At 39.2% G+C, this 18,444-nt stretch overlaps 4 protein-coding genes across 9 annotated transcripts in view; 2 read left to right on the top strand and 2 right to left on the bottom strand.

The window, feature by feature from the left end:
* The window catches only part of LOC145484986 (COP9 signalosome complex subunit 3-like), a 227,217-nt gene that overhangs the window by 86,590 nt on the left and 122,183 nt on the right, over window positions 1–18,444 (top strand). For all 6 annotated transcript variants that reach the window (XM_081463624.1, XM_081463622.1, XM_081463621.1 and 3 more), the window contains 2 exons: window positions 2,244–2,348; window positions 6,943–7,032. In XM_081463624.1, the coding sequence (XP_081319750.1) occupies window positions 2,244–2,348; window positions 6,943–7,032 (195 nt within the window). The remainder of the gene's footprint in view (window positions 1–2,243; window positions 2,349–6,942; window positions 7,033–18,444) is intronic.
* Window positions 1–18,444, top strand: part of LOC145484972 (uncharacterized) — a 96,844-nt gene that overhangs the window by 60,180 nt on the left and 18,220 nt on the right. The window lies entirely within an intron of this gene.
* LOC145484502 (uncharacterized) lies at window positions 7,041–11,873 on the bottom strand. The gene is made up of 2 exons (XM_081463112.1): window positions 11,585–11,873; window positions 7,041–11,283 (listed from the first exon to the last, which is right to left on the bottom strand). Exons 1-2 carry the CDS (start codon window positions 11,871–11,873, stop codon window positions 10,331–10,333), a joined length of 1,242 nt encoding a protein of 413 aa, XP_081319238.1. The 3' UTR covers window positions 7,041–10,330.
* Window positions 11,202–17,488, bottom strand: LOC145485038 (uncharacterized). Its single transcript, XM_081463686.1, has 2 exons — window positions 15,964–17,488; window positions 11,202–12,686 (listed from the first exon to the last, which is right to left on the bottom strand). The coding sequence occupies exon 2, from the start codon at window positions 12,593–12,595 to the stop codon at window positions 12,014–12,016; it is 582 nt and encodes a 193-aa protein (XP_081319812.1). The 5' UTR covers window positions 12,596–12,686; window positions 15,964–17,488; the 3' UTR covers window positions 11,202–12,013.

Below are 18,444 nucleotides of genomic sequence, written 5' to 3'. Positions count from 1 at the left end.
TTGTATGCACCATACCTAATTTTTTGTATGCACCAGAGATTAATGCCTAAAATCAACAGGCATTGTATTATCAGAGCTCCTGCATGCCGAAGGTGCACGAGCAGAGCCCCATACTGTAGAAAACCTGGTAACCCTTTGATCTGAAAAATTTTGGTTGTCACGTGGCTGTCTGTCCGTACGTACTTCCATCTGTACGTACATCCGTCCGTACGCCAATATCTTGAAAACTTAGAGAATAGCACCATTACTATAGCTACATCTTTGATTTTGGGCGTCCATGTAATGATTAATTGAAAGCTGTCACAACAAGCTATCTGCTGACCAGTATCACATGACCAAATCGCAGGCTCAGGTTTAGAGCTCATCGAGGTTGTGTGTTTGTTTTGAGGTTGACCGCTGACCAGTTTCTGGTTTTCTGACTGGATCGCAGGCTCAAGCCAGGTTATTTCTCTGCGGGAGAGGGAGGGAGTATGCGCAAAGGCAAAATTTCGGCGCGAATTAACCCCTGGCAGGTTGTTGACTTTTCTTCTGACATATTCCTTGTACAATCACCTCTTGGAAAGTCCCTGATATACCATGTTTGTAATTTCTACAATCTTGGTTATGCTTACTGGGTATAGTTTGTTAAAATTTCATAGCAAAACCACATGCTGAACAATTACATGCTCACAATTGATCATTTTTTGAGTTTGTGATCCAAGAAAAAATAATCCTTTTTTTCCTTTATGGTCAGTTATCGCAATCAAGAGCTTCACTTTTAGTCTTGGCTAAATCTATATATAAGGAACCAAAAAGCCACAGAGCCGTAAAGGCGTGGAGTTGTAAAGCCATAGAACCATAGAGCTGTAGAGCTTTAGAACCATAGAACTGTAAAGCCGCAGAACCGTAGAGTCGTAGAAACGTAGAACCTTAGAGCTATAAAGCCACAGAACTGTAAAGCCACAGAACTGCAAAGCCTGAAAGCCGTAGAACTATAGAGCCGTAGAGCCATAGAACCATAAAACTGTAAAGCCGTAAAGCTGTAGAGCCATAGAGCTGTAGAACCATAGAGCAGTAGAGCTGTAGAGTTCTAGAGCTGAAGAACAGTAGAGCTGTAGAACCGTAAAGCCATAGTGTTCATTATCTAGAAATATGTGATTGTAGAGCCATACTGTTCATTATCTAGATGTGTGATCGTAGACCCATAGAGCTTAGAGTTCAATTTGTAGAAATGATCGTTAACAAATGAGTTCAGTTGTAGGGTTGAATAAAGACTTCTACAACAGACCAAAAAACGTTGGTAACCATGGTAACATGCCACTGTTTATTATGTACCTGCAAGAGAAGAAGAACAAAGTGATTGGTGAAGGCGTAGAGGGGTAGCACTCTACTTGTATGGCTACTTGAGCTTCATGAAATGGGGTGGGGTACCTTAATTGGCAAAGTTACTTGCATTTAGCTTAGCAGCACACTTTTTCAAATGATTATTGCATACATACTGCACTGCCTTGATGAATTGACAAGAACTTTATTTTTGCCATTATTGCTCGAATGTTCTGCAGAAATCATCTAAATTGTTTTCCTTCAACACTACGCCGGGGAAATTTGAAAATGCAACAATCACCAGTCATTTTGGGTTTGTGTTTTAGGAAGACTTGGGCAGGAAAATCTCGTGATTATTGTGATGTTGTGATTTTCAAAAACCTCCATTTTCAAATTGTTTCCTGTCTGCTCTGAAATGCAAAGCTGGTGTTTTCAAATTCTTCCAGTTTGAAGAACGTTTTCAAAAAGTTCTGTTTTTGTGATGGATTAGTGTGGACGGTAGGGCTAACCATGGAAAGAAAGCTGCATTTTCAAATTTCACCAGTGCAGGGTGGATAAAGATTGTGCCAACTTCCCTAGTCCTTCACTCTACCAACTGAGCTTACACAACATTGCACGACAATAGGCATTTTTATCTGCTGTTGAACAGTATTTAAATTTAGGGACCTGCATTGTACACAACAGAAATATGCACTAAATTTTCCCCCTTGCCATAATTTATACAATGTACCTTAATTTTCAACAGTCTAAGATGAAACATAATAAATTATAAATAAGATTGCATTCCTTGTTTACCTGTTTCATAAACTTTGTTAAAATAAAGTAACCACTTCATAAGTTGAATTGTTTGTTGAAGTCATGCATCCTTGTTTGCAGCAGGTATTTCTATACACTATTAGCTGAGATGAACTGAAACTCTGGTTTGTTGTTCTTTCATGCAGGGTGGAAAGTTTGATGCCAAAGCATTACTTGGCTATTGTTATTATGGTGGAATGATTTACACTGCTCTGAAGAAGTTTGAGAAAGCCCTGTACTTTTATGAAGTGGTATGTACCATAAGGAATACCCCATGATCACTCTTGACATATCTTACAAATGGCTATCGAGGTATTTTTATGGTAGCATTTTTGAAAGATAATTTGTGCATATTATACTGACAGATAATTTGTGCATATTATTATAAATAAGGGTAGGAATGTAATCAAGCCCTTCCAACCTTTATTTGAGGAACATTAAGCCTTAGGTATCACTCATTCACATTGTCCCGGCTGTGACATAACGACATAAGGACATAAGGCCGTAAGGCCATATAATAGCAAAATATTTGGCTGTCAAAATAATGACTTAGAAACTCTGCATGATAAATGCATGTTGTGAATAAACTTCAGTAGTCAAATTAATGCTGGGTTCAGCAGACCAAGTTTGTGATAAATGCAGAGGACATTTGATCAAGAGAATGCAATAATTTAATTTTGCCTCAGATGATAGCATAATAATAATAATAATAATAATGATGATGATCTTTATTGAAATCTCCTCAGAAAACCTATTTACAAATCTTCACACATTCCACTATAATAATAAAAATAATGATAAAAATAATAACTTTTTTTTAAATTTTAGCATCTTTATGTATTTATTTAAACTTTCAATTTGATCTTCACGTGGATGTCTGTTAAACCTGTAAAACATGTTTCCGTATCTAATCATGATATCATGGTCACTACAACTCATACTAATACTACTATCATCATCATAACATTAATTAACATATTCCATACAAATTGGTATATACAAGGTAAAAGTAAGTAAAAGAAATAATAATAAAAGCTTTATTTAAAACTGAAAGACCGATCAGCGAAGTCCAGGAGGAAGACGCTGGTATAAAACGATGATCAGTATCTATAAATTACATGGTAAAAAACGATAATCAATCAAACAATACTACAAAAAAATCTTAACACTACATTTATGATCAGTCTTGTCTAAATCACTAAAAAATTTAAAAAGTTTAGTTTTAAAAATTTTCAGACTGCTGCAGTTTCGATGGTCATTTGGGAGGTCATTCCATTCCTTGGCAGCAGCGTACATGAATGTGGACTGGCCCATAGCAGTTTTAGTTCTAGGGAGATGAAGTTCTCTGTTGTCTCTCAAGACCTTGCCACGAAGGTCGGATCGTAATACAAAATAGGCTTGTAGTTGCCTGGAACAGTTATGATTGTTCATGATTCTATAAACTAACTGTAGACGTATATAACGCCGCCTATTGGATAAGGTTAACAGACCAAGCTTCTCTCTCATAAACTGTGTGCATGTTAAGTGATTTGTTCTCAAAATTATTCTCATCGCCTTATTTTGCAGCCTTTCTAAAAAAATCGGAGTTCTTCTTGCTGCAAAATTCCCATACGGTGCAACCATAGTCTAAAATACGTAGAATTGTTACTTTATAAATCTTCAATTAAATAGCGGGGATAAGAAAAGATGAAATTCTGTTTAAAAGTTTCAGTTTGGGATAAACCTTGGAGGCAACATAACACACGTGATTGTTCCATGATAACGACTCATCTACCACTACGCCAAGATACTTAGAATGCTTTTGTTGTTTTAAAATTGAATTTCCATAGAATATGTTTATGTCCCTGGTGGTTTTAAGTGCATTCTGGGACGCAATAACCATGGTTTCCATCTTTTTTGTGTTACAAATAAGGCCATTTCTTGCGGAACCAGTGTCGTACGCTCCTGAGGTCCTCGTTGACTTTGTGCTCAGCTAAATCAATGTCCTTAGAACTGGATAACGAGACATTGGAAGTATGGCATGCCTTCGATATATTATTAATGTGGATATTAAATAACGTTGATCTTAAAACCGACCCCTGCGGGACACCAAAGGAGAGATGCAACAGAGCCGAAATAGTGTCCTTGAAGACGACACACTGTGATCTCTCAGAGAGGTAACTGTTGAACCACCGAAGTTCGGACTCTTTGACACCATGAGATTGAAGCTTGGTGAGCAAAACATCATGTCTGATAACATCAAAGGCTTTTCTTAAGTCAAGGAAAACACTGACTTGAGACCTTTATCAATTGCCATCTTCCATGAATCTACTACCTTAAGTAGAGCCACAGTAGTTGAGGAGAACTTGGAGTAGGCAAACTGATGCTGTTCTATGAGACCAGACTTGTAAGCAAAGTTCTGTAAGTCCAAATTTGCAAAGGATTCCAGGATTTTTGAAGTAGAGGGTAGCACTGAAATAGGTTGGTAATTATCACAGTCAGTTGCTGTGCCTCCTTTGAAAAGTGGTGTTACTCTTGCTTTTTTCCAGGCAGAAGGGAATTGACCAGCCTGAAGCAATTCATTGAAAAGATGAGTTAGGCTTTGAGAGACACTTGGTTCCGCCATTTTTAGGACTGTCGCGGAAATCCCATCTGATCCTGTTGCCTTTGTTTGGTTAAGATCCTTGATAGCTTTTGAAACCTCATTCACATTTCGCAAAGTAAATTTAAAGGATTCTATGTTTGATGGCACCGCGTCTGGAACAAATTCAGATTCGACTTCATTAGAGTTGGCTAAGAGAGAGGATGCTATTGACGTAAAATATAAGTTCAACGCATTGGCAATGTCTTTGTGAGCAGTCACCTCTTTGCCGTCAATAATCAGTCTATTGGTATCTCATGGTGCATTCTTGTTTGGGAGGACCTCCTTGAGAGTTTTCCAGAAGTTACACGGATTGGATCTACTTTCTGCTAATTCCTTGGTAAAATAATTCTCTCTGGCTTTTCTGAGTGGTGAGGGGACTAGATTTAGCAGAAGCCTATATTCCAACTAATCTGATGGCCGATTGAATTTCCTTGCTTTTTTGTGGAACTGATCATGCCTTCTCATTGTGGACAGTATTGATTTATCTAGCCAGAGGATGAGTTGACTGGCAAATGCATTTGCAGCGGATAGGAAAGTGCTCATTCATAGCATTAAGAAACAAGGATTGCCAGACGTAACATTTATCGTTGATGTCAGAAAAAATTTCCATATTGCTACGCAGCACAAATTGTAAGTCTGCATTAAACTTTGCAATACATTGTGTGGTAAACGAATGGGTTTCAGTGTAACAGTGTTTAATAGGTTTGATTACTTGAGGAAGGCAATTATTGTTTTTCTTTTAGGATAGATGTACGAAAGATCAAATTTAGTTTGTCAAACTATTTTTATTTTCTCTTGAATTCTTGATGCAATGGTAGCCCTTGGAGCAAATTGGTATATTTTTTCTTAGGTCAACTTTGCAATGTGACTGCTCTACCTTAAGGTATTTAGACCAAAACAAGTAAGCTTAAACTAGCTGAAATCGTTTTAAATGTCTGAAAACTACAGTAACAAAACTAATACACAGAGGAAGTAAGGAATAGCCAAAGCATGTTCTCATACTGTTTTCCATTGCAATGTCATGTGACAGCACTGACACGCTGTGAGCATGGGTTATTTGTGACCTAAGTTCATGGAATGCTTTCAAAGGTTTTATAATTTGACAGAGTAAGCTTAAATTCTCCATGCACACGTATATATGTTATTTGCCGGCTGGGAGGTTCGTATGGTGAAAAACTGTGACCAAGGTCTTGAAAATGCTGCCCAAGGCCGCAGGCCAAGAGCAGCATTTTCAAGCCCGAGGTCACAGTTTTTCACCATACGGACCGACTGTAAGCCAGCAAATAACATGTTTATTTTTTTCCTGCAGTAAATTAGTTTTACAGATTACAAATGGGTTTGTTTACGCAACTCTAGCTTGTCATTGAATCGGCTTGCGCACCGTTTACTAACGATTTTTGTAAAAAGTCTCAGCAACGAGCGAGTAACTCAGATAGTAGACAAAGAAAGCTGTATTAAAAACAGATTTTTTTCGAACTACTTTGTGTTAGTTGCATTTATTTCACCAGTTAAGTTCTTCAAAATTGTTTTTGCAGTGTGAAATTTCATGCAAAGTTTAACGTTTTACTACAAAAACAATTTCTGTCAGTCGTTGCTTTTGAAATCACTTCGTCACTTTTCTACCGTAAATTGAATGCCAGAAAGCAAGGAAATTCGGTAAGTGTATTCCACAGAAATTCTTCTAAATACAGCAACGATCAGAGAGGTAAACTTGACTGAAATTGACTCAAATTTTACAGCAAGAGAAACACAGAATTACGCGCCATTACAGCTCCAAGCTACAAACAATTAAGCAAACTCTCACAACTTCAAAACACTCAATTGAATTTACTTACAGTAACTTTCCTTGCCATTTTAAAGTGAACAGAGGTAAACTTGCGTTGACTAATTGTCGATGGATGTGTAAAAAAGGCAAAAGATTGACGATTACCACTAACTTTTGGGAGCGAAATTTAGGCAGCGGGAAGAAAATCCGGCCTGTGGGCCGTATCCTAAAAAGCTGGACCAGTCACGTACGTATGATTAGCCAATCAAATACAAGGATTTAGGATTCCGGCCCACTCAGATGCTTGAGAAAAAATAAAGGAGGTATATGTTACACTACAAGTACAAACTGTATGTATATGTGAGGCCTTATGTGTCTAAATGTGCAATGAGGACATGGTAATGAAATGACAAGTGCATACAGATTTTATTATTTATATCATTTCCTTTAATTGCAGGTAGTAACATGTCCTGCCGTTGATGTGAGTCACATAATGCTTGAGGGATACAAAAAGTTCATTCTTGTCTCCCTTATTCTTCATGGAAAGGTGAGACCATCTTGAACTTTGTTATTAGTGTTTTTTTGCAAACAATGTTATTAGTAAAAATTTAAAAACGATCTCTGGCTGAAAGGATTAAAAAATTACAAGCTTTTGACTGCCTGAACTACATGCAGTCTTCAGGCGGTAAAATGTGAATGACAATGACGTCATTCACATTTTACCCGTCAAAGACTGTAGCTCAGGCAGTCAAAAGCTTGTAATTTTTTAATCATTTCAGCTAGAGATTGTTTTAAATTTTTACCATGTTTTATTCTGGCTGCGACCCTTCAATATTCTTACATAAATGTTATTAGTATAATTTGCTTTATATGTTACCAAGTGAAATTCCTTTAGGTAGATCTAGAAGATGTTGGTATCACACTATTTTTTTATGAATTGAAGAGTACTGGAAACTGAGATCACTGTCATAAGTGGTTTGAATACAACTACCATTTCCTCATGCAGTGTTGCTAACATAATGTGCTCAAACCCCCTGTCCAGTTTGTTGTAGTTTCTAAATAACACTTGGAGATAGTTGTTGGAGAGATGTAATTAAAACATTAGTGTGCCACCAATATGTCAGTGATTGCCTATACATGATAAGGTTTAAATTTCAGGTCGCAAATTACAGTAGTTGGAACAGTCACAAAATGCTTAGGCAAAGAGGGGTTTTTCTGGCAAGACATGTTTGCATTTCTTAACAAGAGATTTAAAGTTGTCAGTTTTGAGGGTATAGAAAAGGCCTGAAAAGTTCCTTCATTTTCAGTTGCAATGATCATTTAAGGCAAATCTCAGAGAATTACATCTGCTCCAATTGGAAAGGAAAGTTTACAAAAACTAAGTGTTCAGCAACAGTTAGCAAATGTCACTCTTCTCGCGAAATACCCTGGTCAGTGGAGTAACCACCTAAAATGTTCAGGATCCATTGGCTGACTGACTGAGTGAGTGAATTCTTTCTTCCCTCTAACTACACTATCACTTGTTAAAAAGCAGTTATTTTGATTAAAATTCACCTTTGAAAGGGGAAAATCAATTAAAAGAACTTGGGTAAGTCTTGAAGTATTTTGTTCTGAAAGCTTTCGAAGTCACAGACTATCTTACTTGCACACCCAATGGCATAGTGGTAATTACAAAACTTTGTTGTCAACAGGATGGATGATGATGATTTTGATGATGATTTTATCTCTTTTTTTCTTGTAACTTCATTGTATTTCATTAACTTGTGATGATGATGGAATTAAACTTATGATGATGATGATGATAATGAGGATGATCAGGATGATCAGGATGATGATGAGGATGAGGATGATGATGAGGAGGATGAGGATGATGAGGAGGAGGATGATGAGGAGGATGAGGATGATGGGGAGGAGGATGAGGATGAGGATGAGGAGGAGGAGGATGATGAGAAGAATGAGGATGATGGGGAGGAGGATGATGAGGAGGAGGATGAGGAGGATGAGGATGATGAGGATTAAACGGATGGTGGATTTTGCGCCCTTCTTGGTGGACTTAACGACTCAAAAATGTGGACTTAACAACTCTGTGTTGACTAGGCGACTCGGCAAAGTTGACTTAGCGACTCAACTGTGGACTGAACGACTTTTTCTGTGGACTGAACGACTTTTTCTGTGGACTGAACGACTTTTGTGTGGACTGAACGACTTTTTGTGTGGACTACTCGACCGACCAGTAGATTTTGAGACCAAACTATTCACTGCATTTTCTTCTCATCCACTGTTCTGCTTTTGGGGTGTAAAAAGAACTAAGAAAGCAATTTTGAGCATTTACGTTGGTTTCTTTCATAGTTTTCTTTTCGAGTTGAACTCTTTGGACATATCTTTAGAGCTGCAGTTCTCGATTTATAAAATCTTCAACGCGGTAAAATAGAAGTGTATTGCCCTCATAAAAGTTATATTATAAAATGAACTCCTTTTTTAAGCATTTTACTCAATAACAACAAGCTCATCCTGACCTCACGAGATTGTATACAGCAGTAAACTGTAATAGCTAAAGTGGTAACGCTAATGCAACCGTTGTATGATTCAAGAATATTAATGCTCGCTACACTGGCTGAAAAGTAGCACGTGTTCACAAAAATCTCAACATGATCTCAGGAGATTGCACATGGCAATAAACTGTAATAACTGAACTGGTAATGTTGATGAAAGTGACTCATGTGCCAGTAATAAAGGGAAGGTTGACACGTAGAGCAATGACTATGCCAGTAATCTTTACAATCGATATTAAGCATAAGCGTTCTATCACCATTAAAAGCGTGCCCGGAAAAACAGGTCAAATGATTTTCCACGCCATACGCGGCCACAAGTTATTGCAACATCAACACACGATACATCTAAAAATTGATCTACAATAATTTTCTCCGCATTGCCTGTGTCTACAATTTTTTCCTTGGCTAATTAATGTCAAACGAAGACCCCTTATCTGTGACTTTCCGATTGGAGTACCTTTAAAAAAAATTACTACCCACAGTCAAGTTGCTTTGGTCAAAATCCACAGTGTCACTTATCGAAATAACTGTTACAGCCATTCTACGTCACAAGCGAAGGCAATTTGCTACGTTGAAACAGACTGAAAGTACAAAATAATATGGCCAGAAAGGTAAAATCAAATGCTCATATATTAACTAAAAGTGCTACTTTGGAGCTATTTATATTTGGCAAGTACCGTTCACGTGTGACGTAGAATGACTTAAAGGATTTGGAAATCGTATTTCACAATTTACAGCTCACAACGAAATCCTTCAAAAACAGTTCATTGTAGTCATAACGTGCATACAATATAAACAAAAGTAAACAAGTATTCATGAACGTCTAAGTGGCCTTAACATCATACATCTGTTTGCACACAACACCGCAACACATCCAGTCATTGTATTACAAGAATTCAAGCTAAACGTGTTTGCTTGAATGTTACTGATTACTTTCTCCACTGCCTGATATGTGTGGAGCGAAGACCTCTTATTTTATCCGTCACTTTCTGTTTTGTGTATTTTTCATAGATTTGTCCATGACCATTCTGCTTCAGTCGCTCTACCACAACCCTCTGTTCTATCTTCGCACCCCTCTGAATCATGTCCTTGAAAAGTTCTTTGAACAGACTGACCTCTTCCTCGTCAAAGACTCTTGATTTACTTTGACTTGTAGATGGACCCATAACTGAGCTGGCATCCGAATCCCCCTCCTTAACGGCATCGTCACTTCTCTGGGTGTCTTGCAGACATTCACTATCGATTTTCTTAAACCGATACAATCCCCTTATTTTGTCGAGCAATCTTTTGTTTTCAAAATTTTTTGAGCAGTGGATGGGTCTGCTTAAGTGCTAATACTTCTCTCATTGTTACTGATTGATGGCTTATCTGGTCTGCAAACACTTCCTGGACTGCTTTATGCTCTTCTTCTGTCCAGGTCTGCCGTAGAGGTGGTGTATGTGTTAGGTCGTTGTCATCATATGCATTAGATTCAGGATCAACTTTTCTTTCACGAGATGATATAACAGAAGACGAATTCCCATGCATAATGGCAGCTAACTGCCTGGCTGCAAAAGCAGAGTTTGCACGCTTCTGAACTAGATTGTAATGCTTATCTGCCGTATGCTCACTGTGTGCCATGTGGGCAGCAACACTCCCCTTGACTTTGTTATTGTGGTTACGGACAGCAGTGGTGCAAGACTTCCTCATCAGAGTGCCGGATATGCGCCTGTCATTCCCAATCATACCAGCCTTTCTCCAGGCACTGGTCAATGCTGCTGAAAGATCACTGCTTGACATCTTCCCTCCTCTCCAATTTAGAAACAAAGAATCACTTTCATCGCCTGGGTCAACTTGACTTCTTGCACACTCCACATAAATGTCTACCCATGCCTTTAGACTGTTGTCAAAACAGAGGTTGGCTTGACCGTGGCACGAAAAGGTCTTGTGATCTTTTACTGCAACCATGTAGGTTCCATCTACACAGGTCATCTTGTTGTACTCTGCAAGGGTACTGTTCGTTAAAACACCACTCCTATGCCCATTCTGGCTCAAGATGTAAATGAACAAGAAGTTTCGCAGATCACAGTACTCCTTTTGGCTTAATACAGGAAGTTTCTCCTTGTTGTCAATCAACTCGTCTAAAAATTTGACTTGACTCCGTGCAAACGCTGTTTTGGCAAACTCTTGCACCTTTTCTGGAGTTATGAGGCAAGACAAATCTTCCTCTTGTTTTTCCCAGAATCTTTGCTTCACATCTTTGCTTCACATCTTTGCTCAGGCTTTTACACCATTCACCACATTTTCTGTACAGGGCATCTGCCGCTTTTCGACATTCCTGAGAAAGCCCAACATCATCTTCAGTCATAGCAAAGGTATAAAACTTCCTCAGAGAATGTAAATAACTCACTGTTGTTCCAGCCTTGACAGTAGCTCTAGATTCTGGATAGAACTTGTCACGGATCAGTACCTTATCAAAAAGACTTTCAATGTTCTCTGTTCCTAGTATGATAAGTACCTTCTGTACTTGTCACACTACCAGTGAAGCTGGCTTTGGATCTTTCTCACCTCCGTCAGGACTTAGAATCCACTTTTCAAACTTGTCAAAAATTCTTCTACTGTCCTGGGTCAGTATAAAGACTGACGTGTCGATTTCCGCCTCACCACTTTCATCTTCATCATAGTCGGGATTTGCTGCATCATCTTCAGCTTCGGTTCCTTCCAACCCTTGAACCTCATCCATTATGGTGTTTTCGTCGTCTGCAGTCGAGGAACCGCTTGCTGTTTCGATCTCTTGCTTACCAGTTAAGCTTGTTGTAAGAGACGTATTGTATTCCCCCTTCTTGTTCAGCTGCATGATAACTGTTTCAGGAGTGGTGTCATTAATCTCACTTACAGTATCGCTCTCGATGTCTACATACTTCCGACTGCAAGAATCTTTCCAGCTATAAACAGGTCTAGATTCCTTTAATGCCCTCCGGTATCGTTCGGTTCCTTTTAGATAACCGTGTTGTTTCTGTAAGTGTTTGGAGAGATACCGTTGTTTGCGCCACATTCAATGCAGTATTTCTGCTTCCGCTTGTCACGTACAGCTTTCGGTTTTCTGGAATTTCTCTGATGGTGACGTATGTCAAAGTGGTTAACTGCATTTCTGGCACGGTCTGCTTTCCATCTGTGGACATTTCTCAAATGTCGTGGGAGCTGAAATACTTTTGCACCACAACGCAGAGGGCATTCAAACTTGTTTCTTGTTTGCGACTTAATCTCTTTGACAACTTGGACTTCATTCTCATCCTCATCTCTGTTATCCTCCCCACTTCCAGATTGTTCTTCTTGGTCCTCCTCGTCCTTGCCACTTTCGGAATCTGACTGACTGCTATCCGATTGATCTTCTTTCTCACCCTGGGCCACAACGTTTCTTACTTTTGCTTCATTTGAATAACCTTTGACACATTCTGCGTTTCTTTTGTTTGACATAACTTTAACATCGTTTCCTTGCTTCCTTGCGAATAATTCTTCTTGAGTCTTAATGAAAACTCTTGCTGCCTCGTTATTACTTTCTTCTGTTTCGTTTTCCATTCCAGACAGAATCGTCACTTTCTGTTCCTGGAGGGTCTCTTTTTGTTACAGCTTTGAATAGCCCCTTGAGGGCCCACATGTGTCTTTCAGCCTAAAATAAATCGAACTATTTAGACTTGTAACAGTATTTTATTGCATCTTTAAAACACCTTTAAACGATAAGTAATAAAACAATTAACAAGAGGTTACGCAATATTGAAACAAATTATAACTAGTGAATGTTCTTGTTGCATTTACATTTCTATAAGGCAGAAAGGTTAGCTCTATGAAGACAATCTCAACCATATCTTATCTGGGCTTTACTCAAGATAATAACATTTCTTGACAGTAGCAACTTCATCAGAAGTATTTTTGTTAAGAACCATAACGCGAAAGTAAAATTTTACATCCAGCAAAAGTACCTCACAAGTAAAGTCAAACGGTAATTGCACAAATTCAGTATGCTTTCAACTGTTTTCCCAGATATGCTGAAATAACTATACTTGAGGTTTGAAAAAATGGCTAAATAACCCCTTTAAAGTTATAAAACCTGTAAAAATCAAAGATTAGGAGATTGTGTTCAACTAAGATGGGAGTGACCAAGAAAAAAGAAGCCAGACAGTGGCAATAGACTGAAATTTTCAGTGCACTGCAAGTGGAGTGATTCCAAGACCAGCCAAACAACCAATTGCGTAGCAAGGAAGCTTTGAATGATTGAGTTTAACAGTATATTATCTGTGAGAAGGATAAATTGTACTTTGTTTACAAGCAGTAAGAAAACAGCTTGCAGCCGTTCATGTGGAAGACAGCCTCCAAAGAGGCTATGTGTATCTTAGTAAATGGTTTGAACCCAGGAGTATCAGTAGTTCGTATAGTGTGATCGTCCGGGTGAGTGTAGTTCTGAAAAGAACTGTTGTTGGTGACTGACGTTTCGACAACCTGAACGGAAGTCATCTTCAGACAGTGCATTACAAACGGTGCCTTACAAAATTTTGGAAAAAAAGCGATAACTAAGGTCTTGACAGATAAATAAATTATGAAACAAACAAGAACAACCATGTGTGACAGCCATAACTCTCATGTTACTGCTTCTACTCTGTGGTAAGTTTGGACTCGTATAAAAACGCCTCTCTTGTGAAGATCACCTCATACTAACCACCTCTCTCTTAAAACAATCCCACTCTAGTAAGTCGTACTCTTCCTATCAATACTCCTACATTGTACTAACCTCTGTCTGTCTTATAATAACAAACCCTAGCAATCTTCATCTCACTTACCAATATGGTTACTCTGTAGTAATCCCAGTTTCTTAGCAAGCCACAACCTCCTTACCAACACCCATACTCTGAAGTAAACAGTCTCTCACAACCCCCAACCTAGTAAAATACACCCCTCATACCAGCAATCCCCTTCATTGTAGCAACCCATTTCTCACCAAACCCGCCACTCTGCAGTAAGCTGCCTCTCTTATAACACCTTTCTTACTGATCCCCTTACTCTGTAGTAACCCCTGTCTCTCTTATGACAACAACCCCTAGTAAGCCACACCCTTCTTACTAATCACCCTACTCTGTTCTAACCCCTGTCTCTCTTATAACAATAAACCCTAGTAAGTCACACCCTTCTTACTAATCCCCCTACTCTGTAGTAACCCCTGTCTCTCTTGTAACAATAAACCCTGGTAAGCCACACCCTTCGTATTAATCCCCCCTACTCTGTAGTAACCCTTGTCTCTTATATAATAATAAACCCTAGTAAGCCACACCCTTCTTACTAATCCCTCTACTCTGTTCTAACCCCTGTCTCTCTTATATCAATAAACCCTGGTAAGCCACACCCTTCTTACTAATCCCCCTTCTCTGTAGTAACCCCTGCCTCTCTTATAACAATAAATCCTAGTAAGCCACACCCTTCTTACTAATCTCCCTACTCTGTAGTAACCCGTCTCTCTTATAAGAATAAACCCTAGCAAGCCACACCCTTCTTACTAATCTCCCTACTCTGTAGTAACCCGTCTCTCTTATAACAATAAACCCTAGTAGGCCACACCCTTCTTACTAATCTCCCTACTCTGTTCTAACCCCTGTCTCTCTTATAACAATAAACCCTAGTAAGCCATACCCTTCTTTCTAATCCTCCTACTCTGTAGTAACCCCTGTCTCTCTTATAACAATAAACCCTAGTAGGCCACACCCTTCTTACTAATCTCCCTACTCTGTTCTAACCGCTGTCTCTCTTATAACAATAAACCCTACTAAGCCACACCCTTCTTACTAATCCTCCTACTCTGTAGTAACCCCTGTCTCTCTTATAACAATAAACCCTAGTAGGCCACACCCTTCTTACTAATCTCCCTACTCTGTTCTAACCCCTGTCTCTCTTATAACAATAAACCCTAGTAAGCCACACCCTTCTTACTAATGCTCCTACTCTGTAGTAACCTCTGTCTCTCTTATAACAATAAACCCTAGTAGGCCACACCCTTCTTACTAATCTCCCTACTCTGTTCTAACCCCTGTCTCTCTTATAACAATAAACCCTAGTAAGCCACACCCTTCTTACTAATCCCCCTTCTCTGTAGTAACCTCTGTCTCTCTTATAACAATAAAACTTAGTAAGTCACACCCATCTTACTAATCCCCCAACTCTGTAGTAACCCTCTCTCCCCACTACTCTGTAGTATGGGCTGCACATCTTATAACACCCCTAGTAAACTGCCCCTCTCCTAACAATGCCCATACCTTGAAGTAACCCATCTCTTTTATATTGAGCCTGGTCTTTCTTTTAATAACCCCACCCTAGAAAACCAGCACTTTTGTAGCAGCCCCACTATTTTTTGGTCCTGGTGCTAGGTTTCTTAAAGCCCACTCTAGAAAGAGATCAGGTAGTTGTATGTGTCTGCTGCCCCTTTCACATCCCACATCCCACCCCCTCCTGCACATGAATTTTATCATTTATTCAGCTAAGACAAACATCGTGATTGTTGTTCATACAAGATTTAATTTCACGCATGAACAAATGCAACAGTTTAGCGCATTTCAAATACAGAGACTTAACGATGGTATGACGGGTTGTTTTGATTTGCTCTCCGCTTTCTCATCCGTCTTATATATATATCATGTGCTATATCTAACACCTGTGACAAATGTTAGGCTTAAAAGCTAGCACTGAATCAAGACACAATTTCAACAAGCCAATTTACTTTCGTCTCGTTCAATTCTACATAAGGTCTTTAATACCGGGTTGAGGCCTATTTAAACAGACCATTTTAATAACAGCTCACTGAATTAAGCTTCTGCATTGTCAGTCTAGTAACATTTCTAGATATGTATAGAAAAATACTTTATGTAAGCGCTGCATGTGCATGTCATCAAAATTCAATCACTAACCTGAGACTTCCTGACTTGGTGTCCTTTATCGGAGGCTTCTCGAAAGTTCACACGGGCCTGTTTCAGTTCCAGCAAGATATTTGCCTCCGTATATCTGCTTTTCGGATTCATCACTGACTAAAGATTATCATACATAGGTCAAGGGAGGACTGAGCTTGAAGTACTGAAGCTAGGAGGAATTTTCAGATTTACGTAACGTTGAGTAAACTGATACTGTTGTTTTAGCCAGCAAGCTATTACCATATAAATCAACCGAAAAGCAGGTTTAGTTGAAAGCAGATCGGGGATAATTAAACTCCTTTTTTCACAAGTATGTTCCTATTCTAGCTATTTCGCACCTGTTTCGCATTAACAAATAATTGTAGAAAATGACTTACCTTCGATTCCATCACAACACGCAGAGAGAGTGAGCACATGTAAAGCTACGACCGCATAGATCCATGGGTAGATGTCAGGCTTTATACTTCACAAGGGGAATGTGGGGGAAAGAAGATACGGTGGTCATAACTAAGCTGATCTGCTTACACGACAAGATTTTTTTCATATTATTGATTTATACCAGTATTGCTACGATCTGAGGCAAAGCAGCATTAACTACTGTGATACGGGCATCTGAAATGTCGTTGCAAAGGTTCGAAAAACTTGGGTGGGGTCACAAAGTAAATTTTATTTGTTCGTCCTTCGTAATGTTCAAAAGCATAATGTACGGCATAACTTGGGGTTTGGAGTTGAAATTTGAACGTTACTTTTGTTGTAAATCTGATGAAGACCTGTGTGCAATATGCGACCTCACAACTATTAAAACGTATCTCAAAGTTCATGGTTTTGACAAAACGGCACAAAAACATAGTCGAGACACCGCTTTGGAGAGGCGTTTATGCCGTGAAAATCCTGGGTTACCTTGTTGAAATCTATACCAAATATTTTCACACTTTTGACAACCGCACATTCAGTGGACTTGGTGACCGCTACGTTGAAGGTCCCTTTCGAAGAGGCTTCGAAAAAAATAAAAAACAAATTTGTTAGCAGTTCTAATTTTGCAGACAAATAGATATTACTTACTTTTATCCCTAATATAAATTTGGAGAAAATCCATTAAATATGCCGTTCGTTATTTTTATTTGACTTCGAAAATGCTTCTTTTAAATTCTTCAAGAAATTTTTACTTCGCATTGATCGTTAGATGTAAAGCATTTTGTCCCGTTTGCAAAACGCCAAGGAAAACATGATATAAAAAGTTTTGTGGTAATAGATGAGCTCCGAAAAGGTTAAATGGTATCTAGATAGCCCACATAATCTGTCAAAATCGTAGTTTACCACTTAATTTTGTTGCTTACCACAACTTTTGTTGACAAAGCGACTGCACAGACTTTTGAAACGGTCTAGTAAAGGCCCACGTTAATCATTTTTTGCCATGTTTATACATGATGTAGAATTACTATTGTAGTTAATAGCTATGCAGTTGGAATTTAAAAAGATGAAAATTTAGCTCTTAGAAAAATATTTAAAGTTAAGGTCGCAAAGCCTGAAAACCATCCGTCTAATGAGGAGGATGAGGATGATGAGAAGAATGAGGATGATGGGGAGGAGGATGATGATGAGGAGGATGAGGATGATGAGGAGGATGAGGATGAGGAGGATGAGGATGATGATGAGGAGGATGAGGATGATGAGAAGGAGGATGATGAGGAGGATGAGGATGATGAGGAGGATGATGAGGAGGATGAGGATGATGAGAAGGAGGATGATGAGGAGGATGAGGATGATGATGAGGATGAGGATGATGAGGAGGAGGATGATGAGGAGGATGAGGATGAGGAGGAGGAGGATGAGGATGATGAGAAGGAGGATGATGAGGAGGATGAGGATGATGAGGAGGATGATGAGGAGGATGAGGATGATGAGGAGGAGGATGATGAGGAGGATGAGGATGATGAGAAGGAGTATGATGATGAGGATGATGAGGAGGAGGATGAGGATGAGGAGGAGGATGATGATGAGGAGGATGAGGATGATGAGAAGAAGGATGATGATGAAGAGGATGAGAAGGAGGATGAAGATGAGGAGGATGAGGATGATGATGAGGATGATGAGGAGGAGGAGGATGATGATGAGGATGATGAGGAGGATGAGGATGATGATGAGGATGATGAGGAGGATGATGAGGAGGAGGATGAAGATGAGGAGGATGAGGATGATGAGAAGGAGGATGAAGATGAGGAGGATGAGGATGATGAGAAGGAGTATGATGATGAGGATGATGAGGAGGAGGATGATGATGAGGAGGATGAGGATGATGAGAAGAAGGATGATGATGAAGAGGATGAGAAGGAGGATGAAGATGAGGAGGATGAGGATGATGATGAGGATGATGAGGAGGAGGAGGATGATGATGAGGATGATGAGGAGGATGAGGATGATGATGAGGATGATGAGGAGGATGATGAGGAGGATGATGAGGAGGAGGATGAAGATGAGGAG

This window comes from Orbicella franksi, chromosome 4, assembly GCF_964199315.1.
Source record: "Orbicella franksi chromosome 4, jaOrbFran1.1, whole genome shotgun sequence".
NCBI classification, from domain to species: Eukaryota; Metazoa; Cnidaria; class Anthozoa; order Scleractinia; family Merulinidae; genus Orbicella; species Orbicella franksi.
This window is presented reverse-complemented; position numbering and strand designations above follow the sequence as displayed.